The following is a 21138-nucleotide window of genomic DNA, read 5'->3' as shown; positions in this document are numbered from 1 at the left end:
TGACACACCTGGACAGCAGGTGCAGCTCTGGGGGTGCTGTGGGCAGGGCAGCTCAGGGGCTGCCTGGTGCCCCATCCCTTGAGCAGACACAGCCTTTCTCCAGAGGCTCATGTCCACTCAGAAGAGCCAGCCTGGGGAAACTGGGAGCCACAGGCCAAAACCCTACACTCATCCCAGACCACAGGGACAAACGTTCTCCTGCCCACCCACCCTCCTCACCGTCCCCTCCAGGAAAGAACCAAGGACCGAGACCACACCTGTATTTTCTGGTCTTTTAGTTTGAAAAAAGTATTGATTGAAAGTGTACAACTGAACACGGCGTGGCCGCAGCACCACCGCCAGATTGTTTCACAAAAAAAAACCAGAAAGGGCCTTAAATAATCGGGTGCAGATTAAAAAAACCTCAACAGTGAAAAAGTTCTTCCCTCCAAACAGAAATTCACAGGCACAGAAATGGCAACAACCACATGGAGACAATGGGGGGACATCTCCTCCTGCTCCTCGGCGCGGCGCTCCCGGGCGCGGCTCATCCCGGCTCCCTCTTTGGAATGGTTACGGATGAACAGTGGACATGCCCTCGCTAACCAGACCCGCCCACCCCCCACCAGGACACGGACAAACAAGGCCTCTGCTAAGGCTAAAAAAGGGACAAGACCTGCAGTCTTGAGTTCAGCATGGGTAAGAAACGAGAGTCTGGTGAGCACAGCCCAGTCCCCAGGCGGGCCCTGCTACTCCAGCTTGGCCTTCTTGGTGCTGTCCCCACCGTTCTCCTCTGCTGGTGCCGCCGCCTCGCCCAGTTTCCGCTTCCCGCTCTCGGCAGGCGGGTGTGTGTTGCGGGGCTTGAAGCTGATGATGATGCACGTCATGTTATCGCAGCCGGTGCCGTCCCCCGAGGTGTCCGGAGCCAAGCACTGATCCAGCAGCTGGGGAGGGACAGGGCGAGTGAGGACAGAGAGCAGACACACACTGGGACACCACCCTGAGGCACTGGGCCCGCTCCACACCTGACAGTGGCCAGGGGGGCCAGGCCAGACCTGTGCAGATGGAGCCAAATGCTGTTCCCACCGGATAAGCTTTGAGATGGGCTTGGCAGCCCCAGGTTTGCGAATGTGGGCACAAACTCCCTGGGCTGCACAGCACCCCTGGGTCAGACACTGGCTGCAGTGCCCAGGGAACCCTCTGAGGGAGTGGGAGGGCAGAGCCAGCACAGAGCAGGGATGCAGGGATGCAGGAATGCCACATTGCTCCCCCCTTACCTCTTCTACAATGGAGGAGAGTGGCCGCAGGACTCCATTCTCATCCTTCTGGGTGATCTTGGACTGGATGAAATCCACCACTTCCTGGCTGCTCATCACGTTCCTGCAGAGCAGAGAGGTCAGGCAGGCAGGCAAAGGGAGCACACGTGCCACAGGGTCCAACAGGCCTTCCTCAGGCTCAGCTCTGCAGCAAGGCTGGAGCAGTGACGCCCCCGAGGCCCCACTCACCAGATTCCATCACAGGCAATGACCATGAAGTCGTGGTCATCGTTTATTGTCAGCACTTTGATGTCAGGCAAGGCAGAGATCATCTGCTCCTCTGGAGGCAGGTTCTTGTTCCGCTTGTAGAAGTGATCCCCTGTGGTGGGGAGGAAGATGTCTGGGCACAGGCAGTGTGTGCCCGGCCACAGGGCATTCCCAGTGGGATCAGAGGCGCTCCCACAACCTGGCATCAGGCTGTGGGCCACCACGCAGAGGAGCCACTGCAGGTTCCAGGTGTAAGCTCTGGCAAGCCCAGCCAAGAGGGGTCTTGGCCAGCTCAGCCTGTCTTTACTCCAAACCAAGTGTCCCTTCCCCTGCTCCTGGGGCCAAGAGCACACAGCCCCTGTCCCCTCTGCAGGGGCTGGGGCTGCCCCGTCCCTGCAGGCGTGTAAGGCCAGCCTGGATGGGGCCTGGAACAGCCTGCTCTGATGAAGGTGTCCCTGCCCGCGGCTGTGGCTGGAATTGGTTGAGCTTTAAGGTCCCTGTTCCCACCCAAACCATTCCAGGGTTCATTGTATGATTCAAAGTTCCCTTGAGAAAACTGGCCCTCAGCTCTGACTAGCAGCTTATCAGGAATCACCCTATGAAGGGATTTCCAGGGCCACCACAAAATAGCAGGTAGGAGTGCCAGTGTCTCCCTAGATAAACTCCTTATTTCCATCCTAGAAGTTTTATATCTTTTACACTGAGAGAATGATTTCAGTGGTTTGGGTCCCTCTGTACACACTCAGACAAATAAATGGGCTCAAACTGCCATGAAGCCAGGTCCCCAGGAAGCAGCACACCAAGATTCCTCAATGACCCAGTAGGCAGGAAAGGTCCTGCTCCAGAGGCAGCAGTCTGGTTTTGGGACAATTTACACGAGGTGGTTTTTGACAACCCAGCTGCTGGCACAGCAGCCTGGGATGCTTCAGATGCTGCTTTCCACTGGTGTCCAACTGCTTCACGGCCGTTTTCTCCAATTAGACTAAATCTCCCATCAAACACTGAAGAGGTTTCACTATCTCATTAAATATTGTCCCACAGCCTCGGAGGCTGGCAGTGCAGCCAGCGCTGTGGCTCTGCCGAGGCCAGCCCTGCCAGCACCCCCTCCTGCTCACCGATGGCCCTGGAGAGGTTGAGGCCGCCGTTCACCCTCCCGTCCATGGTGACCTTGCCACCAGCGTTCTTTATCCTGGCCAGCTCCACCTCGTCCTCCGGCTTGTGGTCGTAGGACATGTCCACGGCCTTGCCGCCCTCGGACACGACGCAGCGCGAGTCGCCGGCGTTGGCCACGATCAGCTGCTTGCCGCGGATCAGCGCCACCACTGCCGTGGTCCCGCTGTCTGAGCCAGGCTGCGGAGACAATTCTGGTCACATTTATTTCTCTGTCTCCCTGCCAGGTCATTATAGACACAGCAGTAGCTGCACAGCCCCAGCAGTGTCCCAGATCCAGGGTAAGCAATGGAGAAGGCCCAAGGGATTGGGAAACACCGGGAGTGTGTTCAGTGAGGGGCAGGGTAGGCAGCACCTCTATCCCAGTCCCAAGCAGCGTGCTGGGCCAGGATTCTGTGGCGTTCCACAGGTCTGTACCCTCTGCTCTGATGTGCCAATTCCAACCCCAGCCCAACTTGAGCACATCCTCATTTCAGGTCAGGACATTTCCCCAAAGGGAGAAATCGGCACCTTTGGGAGCCACATCCCCTTTTGCTGACCCCTGGCTCCCTGGTCTGCCTGGCTGCACCATCGTGGGCTGAAGAGCCACAGCCCTGCCCGGTGAGCAGCTGTGCTGTGCCCTGGAGCAGAGGAGCCAGCAGAGCCCTCCTGCTCTTGCCCATGCTCTCCCTCCACAGTGCTTTCCAAGCCCCTCACACCCAGCAGCAGCATCAGCCTCTGGTCTCAACCTGCCGTCCACACCCAGGCCCATCCCTCAGCTTCTGCACAAACCCAGGCTGCCAGCAGCTGCCCCAGCCCCAGGAGAGTGCACAGGGTGTTCTGTTACCACCTGAACAAGAATAACCCCTAGCTGAGTCTCCCAAGTGCCCCTGGCTCCACGCTAAGCTGCAGAACACAAAACCAGGGTCTGCACCTCCTCTTTGCCCTCCATGCCCGGTAACAACATTTCCTCCTCTTCATCCTCATCCTCCTCTGCTTCTTCAGTGTCATCTTCATCATCTTCATTCTCTGCCTCTTCGCTGCTGTAACCGTCCTCATCCTCACTACATTCCTACAGGAAAGGAGAGACACCACAGGAGTCACACAGGCCCCTTGGTGCTGTCCCCCCTGGTCCCTCCATCCTGGGGACCAATGCTCAGTCCCCCAGGGGTGGGAGGTGACCTGCCACGTGTCCCCCACACCGATGGCTACAACCAGGGCAGCTGGTACCACTACAGCAGTGGATGAAGGGATGGTGCATGCAGCAGGACCAGGGGCTATCAGCTATGGCTGCTGCAGGATGAGGGCGTGTCCTTCGGGGTTAGCTCAACAATCCCAAACATTCCCACGGGATGGCCTCAAGGGATCAGCCTGAAACACCTGCTCCTAGGAACACACCTAGGAAGAGCCAGAGGCTCGTCTCAAGTACCGCCATAAGCAATGCATTCTGCCCAGCCACAAGGCCACTCTGTTCCAGTGCTGTTTCCTACCTCACTGTCTTCCTCCTCTTCCTCAACCTCATCTGACTCATCCTCACTGTCCTCAAAAAATTTGGATTTGGTTGTGCGCTGGGGCTTTCCCGTGGAGGAGCAGGAGGGCCCGGCCTCCCCAGTGGAAGAGGTGACGGCCTCGTCACCTTTGCCTAGGTCAGGCTTCTGCAGAGCAGGGCTGTTGCCTCCAGCGCTGGCTTTGTCTGAGGTGGAGGAAATACCCGTGACTTCTTCGTCTGGCTTCCCGTTCTTCCTCTCCTTGTGGTCGGGAAGCTCCCCTGGGTCAGCCTCTCCATTCATATTTGACTCCCCATCATGCTGCTTGCCTGTCCCCTCCACAGCGCCATCCCCAGCTGCAGCTACAGACTTGGCTTTGAGGCTCTTGCTGCAGTTTTGTCCATAGCGTGTGAGAAGCTCCTCGATGGTCATTGTGGCTTCTTCGTGCAGGAGAGCAGCTTCCTCATTGTCCACTGCAAACGGAGGAGGGAGGGGACAAGGACAGGGAGGGTGAGAGAGCAGGACCCCAGCACGCTGGGGGCTGTGCTGAGCTGCCCTAGCTGAGGCTGCTGCCCAGGCTGGCTCTGAGCACACAGGCAGGCTGTGCCCTCCCACAGCTCCAGGAATGCAGGATGGAGCAGTTCTGAGCACAGCACAGCCTGACAGAGCCCCAGAGCTGTGCTCCTGGCCCACTGACAGCACCACAGAGTGTTTGCATCAGCCATCGTGGGGCTGGTGGGAGCACAGTGTGCACATCAGGTGTGAGCCCATGGGGCACAGCTGCACTTGCCCAAGCCCAAGCTCCTTGGGAGCTGCAGGGAAGCAGAGTCACCACTGCCACGGGCAGGTTTGGTCATTATTGCTGCAGCTAGGAACAAGAGAACAGCTCAAACACCCAGGGATCCCCACCAGCTGTCATTTGGACAGGTACAGCAGGTGAGAGCACAGCTTTGGCCATCTCCCAGGTGGGACTGGACAGAAAGTGGGATGACTTTCCCCAGTGCCCATGGGCCAAACACCACTGCTCCCTACTGACATCCCCTTGCATATGGTCTGCTTTGCTATTTAATCCCAAAAGGAAAACACATACAGATATCCCAAATGCTCCTGAAAATACAGAACAGAAAGAAAACCCAACCACCCATTTCATCTCTGTCAGCTGGAGAAAAAAAACCCCAACAAATTCAGCATTTCCAGACTGACATATTGTTCCAGGTGACAGGATCACCTTGCATCTGTCTCAAGGCTGGTCACAAGGTACCCAGTGGGAGCAGCACAGGATTCCACCCCAGGAAGCACCTCCTGGGCTGGCAGCCACTTGCTGGTGGACCACTTGCTTCTTTGTGGGAAGAAGAGCTGCTGAAAAACCAAGCTCTGCTTCAATCCTGTCTGCACTTGGTGGCTGCCATCAGCCAGGGGGAGCTGAGCACTGCACACCACATCATTCCCCTTCCACATCTGAGGCCAGCTCAGAATTCCTGACATACCCTGGAACCCTGCAACCCATGGAGGAAGCTCTGTAGAAAATGGGGACAGGCTGTTTTGTTATCCATAGCATCAAGCTTGGAAACGGATAAAGGTTCCCCCCCAGCCACGGCCAATGCTAAGGGGCAGTAGCTCAAGTGAGCCAAAATTTAACTGAGAAACTGGGACAGAAAACCTTGTGCTCAAGGAAACTTGACCCTGCTGCTCTACATCCCTGTCCTGGAGCTGCAGCCTTGTCTGTGCACTGGCATCTGACTTACCATCATCTTCATCAGCAACCTTCTCCTTCTCATCTTCATCGTCCTGCGGCCGCCCAGCCATTTGAGAGAGCTCCTTAATCACCTCCTCAGTGGTCAGCTTGGCATCAATGGCCAAGAATGCATCTTCCAGGGCCTGTGTGTGAGCAAAGGCACGAGTGGGCAGCTGCCCTTCCCCACAGGATGCCACGTGCACAATGCAGTCTCTTCAGCTTGCACACTGTAACTAACCACAGCCCTGCTGCAGCCAGCAGGGACCCAGGGCTTCTCCTGCTCCAGCAGGGACACCCAGGACCCTGCCCAGCTCCAGGAATGGAGACTCCATAACTCCCTGGAGAACCCACACCCAGCTGGGCACTGACACAGGGGCTTTCCTCTGCGCTGGCACTCAGTGCAGGGCACAGCTGGCTCCTCACCTTTTGCAATTTGCCTTCCTTGTAGGCCTTCTGGTCTTTGATGATCTCAGGGAGGTACTTGGCACAGTACAGGGCAACTTCTTCTCCTGAAAAAGAGCAGAAACTATTTAAAGAGGCTGCTCCTTCCCTTGAGCAGCTGAACTGCTGAGGTAAATCCTGGGACAGAAGGCAGAGCTGCTGCAGACACAGCAGTGACACAGCAGCTGAGTGTGGGGATCAGGGGACACCTCCCCAGTGGGATGTGCAGATGGCCCTGGCACACACATCCAAAACACCCGTTCTGGCCAATGCTGTGACTTTCTGAGAGGGAGCTTAGGCTGACTCTGTATGTCCAGCCTACCTGGCAATCTTTAATTTCACATGCCAGTGGAAGCAGAAGGAAAGGGAAGCTTTTGCTCACCGTAGACTCTATTGGAGCATTACCAGTGTGCAGTGAGCACATAAAAATGTTCTGTCTCTGTCACAGACACCTTTTCATAAAAATCCTTTCTTTAGGATTTTTCTCCCTTATGAGAAGCTGTGGCCACAGCAACAAAATGTAAGCAATGGTTATCTGCTGCAGTGGAATGCAACAGGTGGATCCGTGATTGGTCTCCTGGGGGTGTTTGGATTTACTGACCACTCACGGCAGAGCTGCTCTCGCTCTCTGCCGAGACACAGAACTTTGTTATTCATTCTTTTCTCTTCTTAGCTTAGCTAGCCTTCTGAGAACTTTCCTTATATTTCTTTTTAGTACAGTTATAATGTAATATATATCATAAAATGATATATCAAACCTTCTGAACATGAAGTCAACATTCTCATCTCTCTCTCACCCTGAAGACCCTTGTGACCACTGTCCCATGTCTCCTAGTGTGTGCTCCAGAGCAAGGGCAGTGAGATCCCAGACTGAGATGAACCTCTCAGGGACAGGGCAGTCCCTTGGTACAGGAGAGAGCACAGCAAGACAAACAGCAGCCAGAACACTGCTGAGAGCACAGGGCTAACAGTGCTGAGAGAGCTCCAGGGCTCATCTAGAGCAGCTGAGAGATTCTGAAAAGACAGAAACTCCCCCAGCTTGGTAAGTAATGGTGTCAGGTATGGAATAGGGCATGGGGGGCATTTGTTTAGATCCTGAGGGTGCTATTAAGAGAGAAGGAAGAGCAAACATTGAGGGATGATGAATTTCTGTAGTTTATCTTGAACAGGGCAAGAAAGAGTAGTGTGAGTTGTAAGAGATCACACTTCACCAAGGTTTTTACATGAGCAAAGAACAGTGTAGGACACAGGAATGTGGACGTGGCTCACGTCTCACAAAGAGGAAAAATTAGAGGCAGAAACTGAGAAACAAATGAAATGACTGCACAGAGAGAGGGAGAGGAGCAGGGCAAGCTGCAGGGTCCAGGAACATCCTGAGGCTGTGCTGGACCAACCATTCCCTGTGACAGTGCCAAGAAGCAGCAGGGTGGGTGGCAGGGCACAGCAGGGCAGAGCCTGCCTGCACCTGGGCCTTTCCTGCGGGTACCACCACAGCCTGGGGGCTCCTCTCCTTGGGGCTACAGGGGGTTTGTGACAGGATGGACCAGCCACTCAACTCCTGATCCTCCTGCTGCACATCCCCACCTCCCTGCCCTGCTCTGAGCCCAGCAGGGACCGCATGGGCAGCTGGGCATTGGGAGGAGCTGTGCAGGCAGGAGCAAGGCTCTGTGAGGGAATGGGGAGCAAGGCAATGAGAGGAAAGCAGCAACCAGCCGTCAGCTCAGCAAAGGGAACATGGTGGGAAGCAGAGGAGTGGGGAGATTTGGGAGAAAGACAGACAAGGGACTTTTCCAATGCACCTGCAGAGAAGGGATCAAGTGACCACTGACAGAGAACAGGAACAGCTGAGTGGCTGCTGCTACCCAGTGCTGCAAAGCATTCCATGGCACAGGGAACAGAGAGACTGGCTCTGGCCTGGGGACACTGGAGAGCGCCTCTGACAAGGGGAATGGCTCCACACTGACAGAGGGCAGTGCTAGAGGGGATGTTAGGCACAAACTCTGGCCAGTGAGGGTTGTGAGGCCTTGGCCATTCCTTGTTTTCTCCAAAAACACCTCTTGGAGGGAGGTGAACAATTGTTAGTTGTCTCCATGAGATAGAAGCTGAAGGACAGTGATGTGCTCAGTGCAGAGCCCAGGTGCCAGCTGAGGCTCAAGGTTAGTGTTTGAATAACAGATCTTGAATAACAGACAACAATGATAACTTGGTCAAACACCACTAATCACTGCAGAGCCCAGCAAAGAGCAGGAACCAACAGCAGCCTCTGACAGGCACAGCACAGAACAGAGTGTGGTGTGGGTCAGGTAAAGTGACCTTGGGCACACCAACCCAGCACAGTGACCTGCAGCTGTGACAGACACAAACCCCTCTGGCCATTGGGGACACCGAACCAGCACAGTGACCTGCAGCTGTGACAGACACAAACCCCTCTGGCCATTGGGAACATGGAACCAGCACAGTGACCTGCAGCTGTGACAGACACAAACCCCTCTGGCCATTGGGAACATGGAACCAGCACAGTGACCTGCAGCTGTGACAGACACAAACCCCTCTGGCTCTGGGAACACCAACCCAGCACAGTGACCTGCAGCTGTGACAGACACAAACCCCTCTGGCCATTTGGAACATGGAACCAGCACAGTGACCTGCAGGTGCTGACAGACACAAACCCCTCTGGCCATTTGGAACATGGAACCAGCACAGTGACCTGCAGCTGTGACAGACACAAACCCCTCTGGCTCTGGGAACACCAACCCAGCACAGTGACCTGCAGCTGTGACAGACACAAACCCCTCTGGCTCTGGGAACACCAACCCAGCACAGTGACCTGCAGCTGTGACAGACACAAACCCCTCTGGCCATTGGGAACACCAACCCAGCACGGTGACCTGCAGGTGTGACAGACACAGACCCCTCTGGCCATTGGGAACATGGAACCAGCACAGTGACCTGCAGGTGTGACAGACACAGACCCCTCTGGCCATTGGGAACACCAACCCAGCACAGTGACCTGCAGCTGTGACAGACACAAACCCCTCTGGCCCTGGGAACATGGAACCAGCACAGTGACCTGCAGCTGTGACAGACACAAACCCCTCTGGCCATTGGGAACATGGAACCAGCACAGTGACCTGCAGCTGTGACAGACACAAACCCCTCTGGCCATTGGGAACATGGAACCAGCACAGTGACCTGCAGCTGTGACAGACACAAACCCCTCTGGCTCTGGGAACACCAACCCAGCACAGTGACCTGCAGCTGTGACAGACACAAACCCCTCTGGCTCTGGGAACATGGAACCAGCACAGTGACCTGCAGCTGTGACAGACACAGACCCCTCTGGCCATTGGGAACACCAACCCAGCACAGTGACCTGCAGGTGTGACAGACACAAACCCCTCTGCCTTGCTCTGTCCAAAGCTGCTCCACCCTTCCAGCCCCATGGTGGGGGCCAAGCAAGGATTGCTGTGGTTTAACCCCAGCACCACCCAGTACTTGCCCATCTCTCAGGGAACTGGGGAATGGGCTGGAAGAGTAAAAGGGAGGAAGCCCTTGAGTCCAGAGAAGTTTAAAACAATAATTTTCTAAAAATAGTGAAAAGGCAAATAGCAAAGAGAGAGAAATAAACCTCAAGACAGACAAGCAATGCAAGATGCCTGTCAGTGAAGACACATTATTAAAATAAAGGCTAAAGCACAAGCAGACAGCAATAGGGACTGAGCAAACACTGCCTGCCCTCCACCCAAGGGGCACAGTGCCCAAATATCACCCTCCACAATCTGGGGGCAGGGAGGCCACAGCACATCAAAAAGGAGCTGGGGAAGGCAAAAAATTGGCCCAGCAGCATCCTTCAAACACTGGAAGGCTTGCCCACAAGAGGGAAACATGAGAGAAAAACTGATCAATGAAATGGAAAATGCTAACATGTAAAAAAACCCCCAAACTCACCCTTTTTCAAGTAAGACAGTAATAAAAACTTTTCCCAAGCTATCTGGAGCAGGAAGCTCACTGGAGTGTTCCAGGCTGAGAGATGAGCAAGGTAGATAAGAGAAGCTAAATTCAGTTTCTGCTCTGCCAGCTAACAAAGCTTAGCAAGGTTCCCACCCAAAACCCTACTCTTACATGGGACAGACCTGAGAAATTGCTTCAAACTTAAGAACTAATGCATCAATAAAATCACACAATAGTAGGGGGTGGGCAAAAGCTGCTCTTCTAATTCAGATTCAACTATATCCATGACACAGTTGAATCTACATACATCTATCTATGAATATAATGAATCTATCTACATATATCTATGTCCTTCCTGACACAGCTTGTCCAGGGAGAGCTGTAGAGATTCAATCACTAAAAATCTAAAATACGAGTTAGAAACTCATGCCAGTGCTTTGCCATCCCATGTCTATCTCAGATCTTCCCTATTGTATTTAAGAACCCCAAACACAATAGTTAATGTCCTGTCCAAAGCCTCTGTAAAACCCAGCGCGTGGTGTAAGACCTTGGCAGCTGAGAAACCAACGCTGAGCTCAGAGGAGAGCAGATGGTTTCATGCTCCTCATTCCTGACCCCTTTCTGGTAGATGCTCCTTGTCTTTAGTTCTCCCTGACACACACACACAGCAGGATCTTGAGCTCTTACATTATACTGGCAGAGCAATTTCTGTAATAATATCAGCAATAATACTTAACAGCAATATTCAGTATACAAGCAAAGAGAAGCTGTGGACTCCTCTTGACTGGAAAAAAAAAGGACACAGAATTCAAAAGTAAAGTGAAAAGTATTAGCAGAGTGATTATCCACTCTGTTCATTCACTCTATTCACTTGTGTCATGGATACTGCAGTGAAATTATCAGGCAGCAGATTTAACCATATCTTTATCAAATAATGATTCTATGCAAAATGCACAGTGTAAACAATCACCAAACACAGAAACCGTCTTAAAATGCAATCAGACAAATTTGTGAAGAGTTAGCTCATCCAGAAGACTCCACCATGTCTCCAGGATGGAATGGCTGCAATCTCCAGTTTAAGGAACCCTTACAGGAATGATCTGCCTGGTTTGATTTTCACTCTTTCCTTGGGGAACCACTAGAACACACTGCTAGAGTCAATCTCAGGTGATTTTTCTTACCACTTTTCCTTCTGTGACTCTCCTGCCCAGCTTATCCACAATAGAACCAGCCATTCTCAAAAGGTATAAAAGATGGAACACAAATCTGATTCCAATTTCAGATCAAACCCTGACCTTCCTCCCAGGACCCCTAAGAGTTCAGACCCTCCACTGATGGTATCCATGAAAGAAGCTGCTTCCATTGAGGAGCAGAGCTCCTGAGACCAGATGGGTGCCCCAGGGTCCCACAGAAGGACAGACAGACAGAGTGGTGCAGTTACCTCCGTGTCCATCGTAGACAGAGAACATGGCTGTCTCACTGTCCAGCTCGGGAATGCAGTTGTGGGCATCCTGAAAGAGACAGCAAAGGGATTGCATTAGACCCACAGGAAATCAGAGCAACACAGATTTGTTTGGGTTGGAAAGGCCCTCTGAGCCCAACCATTGCCCCAGCACTGCCAACCCAAAGTGCCACATCCACACTGCTTTTAAACCCCTCTAGGGATGGGGACTCCATCCCTGCCCTGGCCAGCCTGTGCCAGGGCTGGACAAACCTTCCCATGAAGGAATTGCTCACAGCAGCCAACCTGAACCTGCCCTGGCACATTTGGGACTGCTTCCTCTTCTCCTGTCCATGATCCCCACCTGGCTGCACCCTCCAGTCAAGGAGTCACACAGAGTGGGAAGGTTCCCCTGATCCTCCTTTTCCCCAGGCTGAACCTTCCCCAGGCTCCAAACCCTTCCCCAGCTCCGTTCCCACCTCTGGGCAAAGCTCAAGGCTCAACACCCCCACAAGCCATGGCCAGAGCACAGCCCTTCTCTCCATAAGGGCTCTGTGGAGCAGCCACCTTTGAGGGAGGCACCCCTGTGATTTTTACAGCCTGAACCCCTTCCCCTGTGGGCAGGCAAAGCCACCTGGGCTATTGCAGAGCCTGGGACAGATGGCCAGGCTGAACCTCCCCCCAGGCCCTTCCCCTGCCCAGCTAAGCCCAGACATTCCTTCAATCCCTCCCCGCCTGACACATCCCACACTTCTGGTCAGGAAGAACACGGGTCCTGTAATATGTTCAACAATGTGATCTCTTCTGTGCTTCATCACCCTCAATGTGCTCCAATTGCCCCACAACACTGGGCTTGCACCAAGACAGCAGTCTCAAATATCTGGACACGTCCATGCTGCCAGCAATATTCCAAAATTTACACACACACAGAGAACTAGATCACAGCCCAGCAACCACTGAGCTCTACTGCTTTTTTAGGTATGACTCCTTGGACAAGGTCTCCTCACTCCCCAGAGGTGCAGTTTTCTGTAAAAAGAGAACTTTGTTCCTTGCTCAGGAAACAGGAAGAGCGAGGTTCTGGGTTTGTGCAGCACTCTTTGCAATGGAGCTTCTGAACAGGCCAGCGACCATCTGAGCTCAAAACCAGTAATGACTGAAAGGCACTGCAGGAAATGTCCCCAACCCTCACTGGAGAGCAAATCAAAACAGAGACAAACCAAGCAGCAGCATTTTAGTGCTCACTTTTCTGAGCACTCACAGAAGCCACTGAGACAGAGAGTGAAACCCCAACACCAGAACTGGGATAAGCCCCAGGTGACCAAACAGCAGTGTAATTAAAGAGATGCAAATGCTGCTGCTGCAGAGGAAACCCAGCACTGGCACCAAACCCAGCCCGTGCTGCCCTTGCTGAGCCCCGCGGGGCCTGTCCTGATGTGTCCCCTCAGCGAGGGCACACGGGCAGGGCTGGCACACGGGCAGGCCTCAGGCCACAGCACCGGGGGCACAGCCAGGTCTCCTGGCACTGCCAAGGCCACCAGCAGGGCTCTGAAGGCTCCAGGTGCTGCCAGAGCAGCCAGCCCTGCCCAGGGAGCTGCAGGCACTGACTGCCCTCTCATCTGGAGCTCCCAGAGGCTCCAAAGGCAGCTCCTGCACCCTGGGATCCCTCACTCTGTGACACTGGTGAAAAACTGTCTGAAACATCAAACACCCAATTCAGCTGAAATGAGCAAGCCAATTAATAAATTAACCTGAGTGCTCATTTAACAAATCTCCACATTTTGAACCAAACTCTGTCAGTTTTTGCCCTGAGCCTGGGAAAGGAGTGAAGCTGCAAACTGGGGCCGCTGGTGTCTCACTGGGGGGTACAGGCAAAGCAGGGGCAGAGTTTGGAAAAGCCCAGCCAGGCACATCCCCTGCCTCCCACTGTATCCCAGAGCACTGCTCTGCACCATAAACTTGACTTCAGCCCTTTTCTCTGTTGCCCCTTTGATACAATTTGTTCTTGCATCCTTATCCTTGGGGTCCCTCACTGCCCCAAACATTTCCTCACTCCCAAAGCGACCTCTCTGGACTCAGCTAGAGGGTTTCCTCAGAGCCCTGTGCACCCACCTCACTCGAAGGCTCCTAAAACCCAAGGACAAGGTGACAAACAGCTCCTTTACACCCAAACACCTGTGTCTCACCAGGTGCACACTGACTGACCTCACCAACACACAGAATCACAGCAATGAGCACAAACATCAGCTCAGGGCTTTCTCCAAGCCTGGTAAAGAGCACAGGGGTGCTGGGTCCATCACACACCCCAGCTCTGAGCACAGGGGTGCTGGGTCCCCATCACACACTCCAGCTCTGAGCACAGGGGTGCTGGGTCCATCACACACCCCAGCTCTGAGCACAGGGGTGCTGGGTCCATCACACACCCCAGCTCTGAGCACAGGGTGCTGGGTCCCTGGGACACCCCAGCTCTGAGCACAGGGGTGCTGGGTCCCCATCACACACCCCAGCTCTGAGCACAGGGGTGCTGGGTCCCCATCACACACCCCAGCTCTGAGCACAGGGGTGCTGGGTCCCCATCACACACCCCAGCTCTGAGCACAGGGATGCTGGGTCCATCACACACCCCAGCTCTGTGCACAGGGGTGCTGGGTCCCCCTGACACCCCAGCTCTGAGCACAGGGGTACTGGGTCACCCTGACACCCCAGCTCTGAGCACAGGGGTGCTGGGTCCCCATCACACCCCAGCTCTGAGCACAGGGGTGCTGGGTCCCCATCACACACCCCAGCTCTGAGCACAGGGGTGCTGGGTCCCTGGGACACCCCAGCTCTGAGCACAGGGGTGCTGGGTCTCTGGGACACCCCAGCTCTGAGCACAGGGGTGCTGGGTCCCCATCACACCCCAGCTCTGAGCACAGGGGTGCTGGGTCACCCTGACACCCCAGCTCTGAGCACAGGGGTGCTGGGTCACCCTGACACCCCAGCTCTGAGCACAGGGGTGCTGGGTCCCCATCACACACCCCAGCTCTGAGCACAGGGGTGCTGGGTCCCCATCACACACCCCAGCTCTGAGCACAGGGGTGCTGGGTCCCCATCACACACCCCAGCTCTGAGCACAGGGGTGCTGGGTCCCCATCACACACCCCAGCTCTGAGCACAGGGGTGCTGGGTCCCCATCACACACCCCAGCTCTGAGCACAGGGGTGCTGGGTCCCCATCACACACCCCAGCTCTGAGCACAGGGGTGCTGGGTCCCCATCACACACCCCAGCTCTGAGCACAGGGGTGCTGGGTCCATCACACACCCCAGCTCTGAGCGCAGGGTTGCCAGGGCTGCTCACACACACATTAACTCTTTGGAGGTCACACTCAGTGCCCCAGCAATGTCCCTGTGCCACTGGACACACTCAGACCCTGCCAGCCAGCCCCACACACACCCTCTGAGGGAATCTCAGGAGCACAGGCACCTGAGTGTGCATCTCAGCACCAGTTCTGCATCTTCTACCCAAAAACCAGAGCCCAGGGCTGCACACACAGGAGGAGGGAGCACCTCTGGTCACTGATTTGTCACCTGTGTGGCTGCTCTTGCACTCCAAGATGCAGAGAATATCTGACAAAATGGCTTATGGACCAAGATCAGCAAAAATTCAATGTCTGACAGCCCAAATGGGACATCCTCTCCAAACCAGCCACAGGGCTAGGAAGCAAACACAGAGATGCCCCTGGGGTGGCTGCTGAGATTAATCCTTACTGAATTCAGCTGTGAGCTGGCCGCCCCAAAGGGAAAACAAAGCAGCACATTACTGGTACTCACATTGGGTCTGAGGCTCACAGAGCTGCAGGGCCAGCAGCCCCACACTGCCCTCAACCAACCGAGAGCTTTAAGGGCAGTTCCTGCAGCCTCCTACACTGGGGAATGCAGGAAAGCACCTGGATCCTCAGCCAGGTGTGGGTCTGGGGCAGCTCCTCTGCCCACAACGAGCCCAGCAAAGCCAGGAGACTGAGAGCAGCCAGGAGAATCCTTCCTACAGATTTCCCTATAAATAAATAAAAGCAGGGAGGAAGCACAGCAAGGTTTCATTTCAGGGGACAAAACCAGGCATTTCCCCTGAGAATTTCCCACTGCTTTCACTCAATCGCTCCCTCCCTTCGTTTTTTGCCCCGAATTCCTAATTTCTCGCAGGGATTCCCCCCGCCGCACGTGTCCCCCAGCACTCGGGGGACTCTCCGGGCAGGGGCCGGAACACGCGGTTGCCGTGCGGGATTCGGGAAGGGCAGGGGCGGCCCCGGGAGCGCCAAAGTGCCCCCGCCGGCCTCGCGAGGGAGGCACGGCGTGACCGAGAGCCCCGGACCGGGCGCCGGTGGGGGCAGGAGCCCGAGGAGCGCCGGGCGCGGACGCCGCCGCCCCGGCAGCCTCACCCCCTCACCTCCATGGAGACGCGCCATCCCTGCATGGCGCTGAACCCGAAGTGCAGCGGGCGCGGCCCGAGCCCGGCGCCGTCCCCGGAGCTCTTCACCGTGTTGGGCTGCGACAAGTAGGCGCCCATTGCGGCCGCGGCGGCCTCGGTCGGCGGCGACCGGACCGGACCGGGGGGCGCGGGCGGACTGCGGAGGCGGCGGGACCTCGCACCGGCGGGCGGCGACCGGAAGTCGCGCGGACGGAAGCTCGGCGGCCGGAAGCGCCGACCATAGAGGCGCGGCTAGAGCGGCACCGCGGCCCGCTCCGCCCCGGGACTACCTACACAGCCCGCAGGCGGCTTCGACCTGCCCTGAGGCTCCTCCGTGGGAACAGTGCACTCGGGACCGGCGATGCCGCTGCCAGCCGGTGCCGCGGGCAGCCGCTCGCACAGATAAAACGGCGCAGACTCACAACTAGCAGAATAATTGCCCAGCCCCTCTATATGAGAGGCCTTTGCGCACCCGGCGCCTTATATAGGCTGAGTCACGCCCACTGGCCAATCAGCGACCCTGAGGGCCCGCTCTCGCTATCTCATTGGCTGTTTCACGGGGCTGCCCCGCCCCATTCACGACCCTTCACGGCCCTTGTCGCAGGGCGCCCCCTGCCGTGACGCAGCTCAGGGCCCCGCCCGCCGGCCATTGGCGGGTGCTGACGCGCCGCTCGCGGCGCTGATTGGCTGCGGCGGAGGCCCCACCCCGCTCGGCGCGTTACGCAGCGCGGCGGTTGCGGCGGGGCCGTGCTCGGGACCGGGAGGCGCTGCGGGCCCGGTAAGTGCGCGGCTCCCACCCCTCGGCCCCCGCCTCGCCCCGGGACCGGCCGGGTCGGCCGCCGCTGGCAGGCCCGGGGCGCGGCCCCGGCTGACAGGCCCGACGGGCGCGGCCCTGTCCGGCCCGGTGGGCCCGGCCCGGCCCGGCCCGGCCCGGCCCGGCGCCTTACGGAGCGCGGCTCTCCCGCAGGGTGTGCGACCGCAGCATGTCGGAGGGCGAGTCCAAGCAGGTGCCCAGCAGCGGCTCCGACCCCAAGCCGGAGCCCGCCTCGTCTGGCCCGGGGATGACCTCGGTGTCTGCGCCGGTGACTTCCGCGGCGCCCCCAGAGGAGGAGGAGGAGGAGAGCGAGGACGAGTCCGAGATCCTGGAGGAGTCGCCGTGCGGCCGCTGGCAGAAGCGGCGCGAGGAGGTCAGTGCCCGGAGCCGGTTCCCGGAGCTGCGGGGAGCCCGGGCGGGGCCCGGCGGGCGCAGTCCCACCTTCCCCCCGATCCCCGGTCCTCCTGCCGCTGTTCGGGACAGCCCGGCCCCGCAGTGGAGCCCGCCGCGCTCCCGGCGGCGGGGAGGGGATGCGGGGCCCAGCTCCTGCCGTTCCTCGGCCCGGAGCGTGCGGCTGGAGCGCGGCCAGGGATGCGTGCCCTGCCGCAGGCCGCTGTCACGGCAGCTGCTGGGAGCGGGGAGTGGCTCCGGCCCTCCCGGTGCAAGATTCACCGATCTGTCTCTCCGGGAGCGGCGAGAAGCGGTGGCTGGACAGCCCTGGGTGTTCTCTGGGAGTGGGTGTACCTGCTGCCGGTTCTCGAGCCGGCTCCTCGGCTCTGAGAGCTCGCTTTGCTCTGTGGTCTGCAGCCAGGATGCAGCACAGTGAGCTCGCACAGCCAAGTTCCTCGGCCTGTGCTGGCAGCGTGCTGTGTCAGGGCATGCGGAGATCACACCGCGGTGTTTGGGACCTCTCCTGTTCTCCGCTCCTCGCTGGGCTCTGTTTTCCTTCCTGGGGGCTGTCTGCACGGACTGGTTCTGCTCTGTGCTGGCACGGTGCCTCTCCCTGGCTGGGCAGGCTGTGCAGCCCTGGCAGGTGCTGACAGCCACACAACCAAGTGCTGATGGGGCTTTTCTCAGCTGGCTCGGGCTGAGCGCAGGGGTTTGTCTGCTTTGTCCACCACTGCAAAAAGGGCAGTGCAAAGCCCGGGGGTGGTGAGAGAGGCGTTTGTTCTGATGTAAATTTGGAGGTCAGAGTAAGGTCAGGGATTCCCTGCAGTTCTTCACCTTTGCTTGCTGAGGGCTGTCATGGTTTGGTTTAATGTGAGCCAAACGCTGGCTTGGTGTGCTCAGGATGTGCCTGTTCTGATGTGGCTCTGCAGATTGGTTACAAATGTAGCTTTAACAGGAAAAAAAAAGTTTCCTTTTTCTCTTTTTTTAGAGAAGTGTGAATGTCTGGCTGTGTCCTTCACAGTATATTCCATACCTGAAGTGCTTTATCTCTTGCTCTGCACTGAAGGGGCACGTGCTGGAGAACAAAGCTGGCTTGTTTGTGTTGTCTTTTCAATGTGTTTTATTTAGTACTGATCATTTTGATGCAAAGAGACACAGGGTTTTCTGTGCTCTCCTACACCTCAAGTAACATCTGGGAGGCTCTAGTGTTTGTTTTCTTTGGTTTTCAGTAGGCCCTCAGCAGGCAAATGAAATTCATTGACATTTCGGCATGGCTAAATTATTATCTTACAGCTTCAGGTTGCCGCTGTGGAGGCCAGAGCTCTGCTGTACCCCCAGAGGCTGAGGGGTGGGTGTCAGAGCTGCAGAACTCATCATTGTTGGGTGATCTGGGTGAGCTCAGGGCTGCTGCTGCTGCTGGAGCCGTCACTCAGCTCAGACTGGGAGCAGCCCCAGCTTGTGGAGAGGCTTTTGTTGCCTGAGCTGCAGGACAGCACTCTCTTTGCTGTCCCAATCATTTGGGCTGCTCTGCTCTCTGGAGCAAACTGTGGCACTGCAGCTGTCCTGACCTGGGGTTTATTTGGTGTAGCAGCTTTGCTGCCTGTCCCAGAGCAGAGTGCCCTTTTTCCCCTGTCCACACTGGTTATTCCTGTCTGTGCAGTGTGCTAACAGGCTCTTACTCACTGCCGCTCTCAGGGAGATGGTGTCACTGTGGAAAAAGCGTTTGCCGACCTTTTCCCAGTGATGCAATCCCGATCTTTTATTGTGTCAGTGTCTGCTGGATGTGGGATGAGCTGGCACCGTGGAAACAATGAGACATGATAATCTGGAGAGGAATGGGTGCACACAGGGTTGAGACAGCGTGTTCTGCCTCTGCTCTGGTACTTCCTATGTGTGACATCCTTTCCTGCTTGCTCCGAGTGCCGTGCTCCGGCTATAGGTTTTGTAATGTAATGGCCTCGCCTTTATATTTATTTATTTTTTTAAAGATAGTTTTAGCATCCATGAGCGATGCGATGCGCTCGCTGCAGCAGAGGTGGAGCTGTGCAGACAGTGCAGGGAGGGGCAGGCTGGCTGTGCGCCGGGGCTGTCGGTGCCAGCTTACCGGAACGCGCAGCTCTGGGCGGGACGGTGCCCGCGCCGCCGGTCCCGGCACGGTGCGGGGGCCAGGACGGCCCGCGCTGGCCGTGCCGGCCCCGCACGCCCGAGCTGCCGCTCCCGGTTCGGGGAAAGCGGCCTCGGGCCCTCGCTAGCGCCCGCGGCCCGTCCGGAACGGGGACCGGCACCGGGACTGGGACCGGTACCGGGACCAGGGCCGGTCCCGGGGCAGCGCGGGGCGGGGCCAGGGCGGGGCCCCCGGGTCCGCCTCGCCAGCCAATGGCAGGCGGCGCGGAGCCTTACATCACCGCCGGCCCCGTCCATTGGCTGCGGCTCTCTCTGGCCACGCCCCGGGGCGGCCACACCCTCGGGGCTGCGCCGGGCTCGGGGAGGGGAGCGGGACCGAGCGGGGCCGAACCGAACCGTGCCCGCTAACGGAAACACACCGGCTCACGAGGGGAAATGCTGCGGGGAACGGGGCTGAACCGTGCCCGCTAACGGAAACACACAAGGGGGAAATGCTGCGGGGAACGGGGCTGAACCGTGCCCGCTAACGGAAACACACAGGGGGAAATGCTGCGGGGAGCGGGGCAGGAGCAGATGGAGCGCAGCCCTGCAGAAAGGAACCACAGGGATCGATCCTGGGTGGCAGCAGCTCAGCTGGAGCAAGCGTGTGCCCTGGCATCAAGAGGGCAAACCTCGTGGGACGGCACAGAACCCCATCCTGGGGCTGTTACACACAGCAGAGCCTGATGTTCATGAGAGGGGATGCTCCCTGTATAGATCTTCTCCCTGGGATCCAGGGCAGGACACCAGGGAACAGCTCCAAGCTTCATCTGGGGAGGCTCAGGCTGGACAAGAGGGAGCATTTCCTTACGAGGGGTCACACCTGCCCCAGGCTTGTCCGTGTTTGGGGCATTTGGACAATGCCTCAACATTGCTGTGACATGGGCCAGCCCTGATTGGGTTCAACAGTGGAACCAGGAAATCTGTGGAGGTCCCTTCCAGCTGGCTATTCTGTATTCTATTCCTGCTTAAATTTCAGATATAAAAATGAATTGAGTGTTGAGTTCATTGATTGTAATTCTTCCTTTAAACAGGGAGCTTCTGTAGTGCAAAGAATGTAGTTCCCATGAAAGTTCAGAGAAGTTTTAATAAAATCAAATGCATCTGTGACATTTTTAACTAGGAACCCTTTTTAACAAGATAGAAAATGCTTGTGTTCCCCAAATTCCATTTTTTGTGGAACATGTGGTTTCTGCAGTGTTGTGGAGTGTGCTGCTTTCCTCCCAGAGCTGAATCTGGCTCTGGATTGTGCCACATCCTTAGTTTCTCCCAGAGTGTGCTGCTTTCCTCCCAGAGCTGAATCTGGCTCTGGATTGTGCCACATCCCTGGATTCTCTCCTGACCAGCGCACAGGTGAGGCTTTACAGAGTGTCTTGTGCTGTGGCTGGAGCACAGGGCAGGCCCCACAGCGTGAGGGCAGGGTGGTCACAGGGCTGGTGGGGTCTCCAGCCTGGGCTCACCTGGCTCTCTTGTGCTTGCTGTCCCTGAAAACCTCTGTTCGTGCTGCCCTGCTGTGCCAGGACATTTCCATTTCTATTTCCTCCCTGCAGTCAGCATGATCATAGCTTGCTTTTCTTGGGTTGTCCGAGTATCTCGAGAATCATCTGCTGTGCCTCCTAGGAA

General features: G+C 56.7%; 2 protein-coding genes across 3 annotated transcripts in view; one reads left to right on the top strand and one right to left on the bottom strand.

The window, feature by feature from the left end:
* Positions 1-258: 258 nt before the first annotated feature.
* PPM1G (protein phosphatase, Mg2+/Mn2+ dependent 1G) lies at positions 259-16422 on the bottom strand. Its single transcript, XM_074536256.1, has 10 exons — positions 16128-16422; positions 11707-11776; positions 6297-6382; positions 5884-6016; positions 4142-4611; positions 3586-3723; positions 2618-2852; positions 1485-1614; positions 1257-1359; positions 259-923 (listed from the first exon to the last, which is right to left on the bottom strand). The coding sequence occupies exons 1-10, from the start codon at positions 16245-16247 to the stop codon at positions 729-731; spliced, it is 1680 nt and encodes a 559-aa protein (XP_074392357.1). The 5' UTR covers positions 16248-16422; the 3' UTR covers positions 259-728.
* Positions 16423-16765: 343 nt separating this feature from the next.
* Positions 16766-21138, top strand: part of NRBP1 (nuclear receptor binding protein 1) — a 30459-nt gene continuing 26086 nt past the window's right edge. For both annotated transcript variants that reach the window (XM_074536258.1, XM_074536257.1), the window contains exons 1-2: positions 16766-16926; positions 17116-17335. In XM_074536258.1, the coding sequence (XP_074392359.1) occupies positions 17132-17335 (204 nt within the window). In that variant the 5' untranslated portion in view covers positions 16766-16926; positions 17116-17131. The remainder of the gene's footprint in view (positions 16927-17115; positions 17336-21138) is intronic.

Source organism: Zonotrichia albicollis, chromosome 3, assembly GCF_047830755.1.
Source record: "Zonotrichia albicollis isolate bZonAlb1 chromosome 3, bZonAlb1.hap1, whole genome shotgun sequence".
NCBI lineage: Eukaryota > Metazoa > Chordata > Aves > Passeriformes > Passerellidae > Zonotrichia > Zonotrichia albicollis.
The sequence above is the reverse complement of the archived record's forward strand: the minus strand, read 5'-3'. Positions and strand labels throughout refer to the sequence as shown.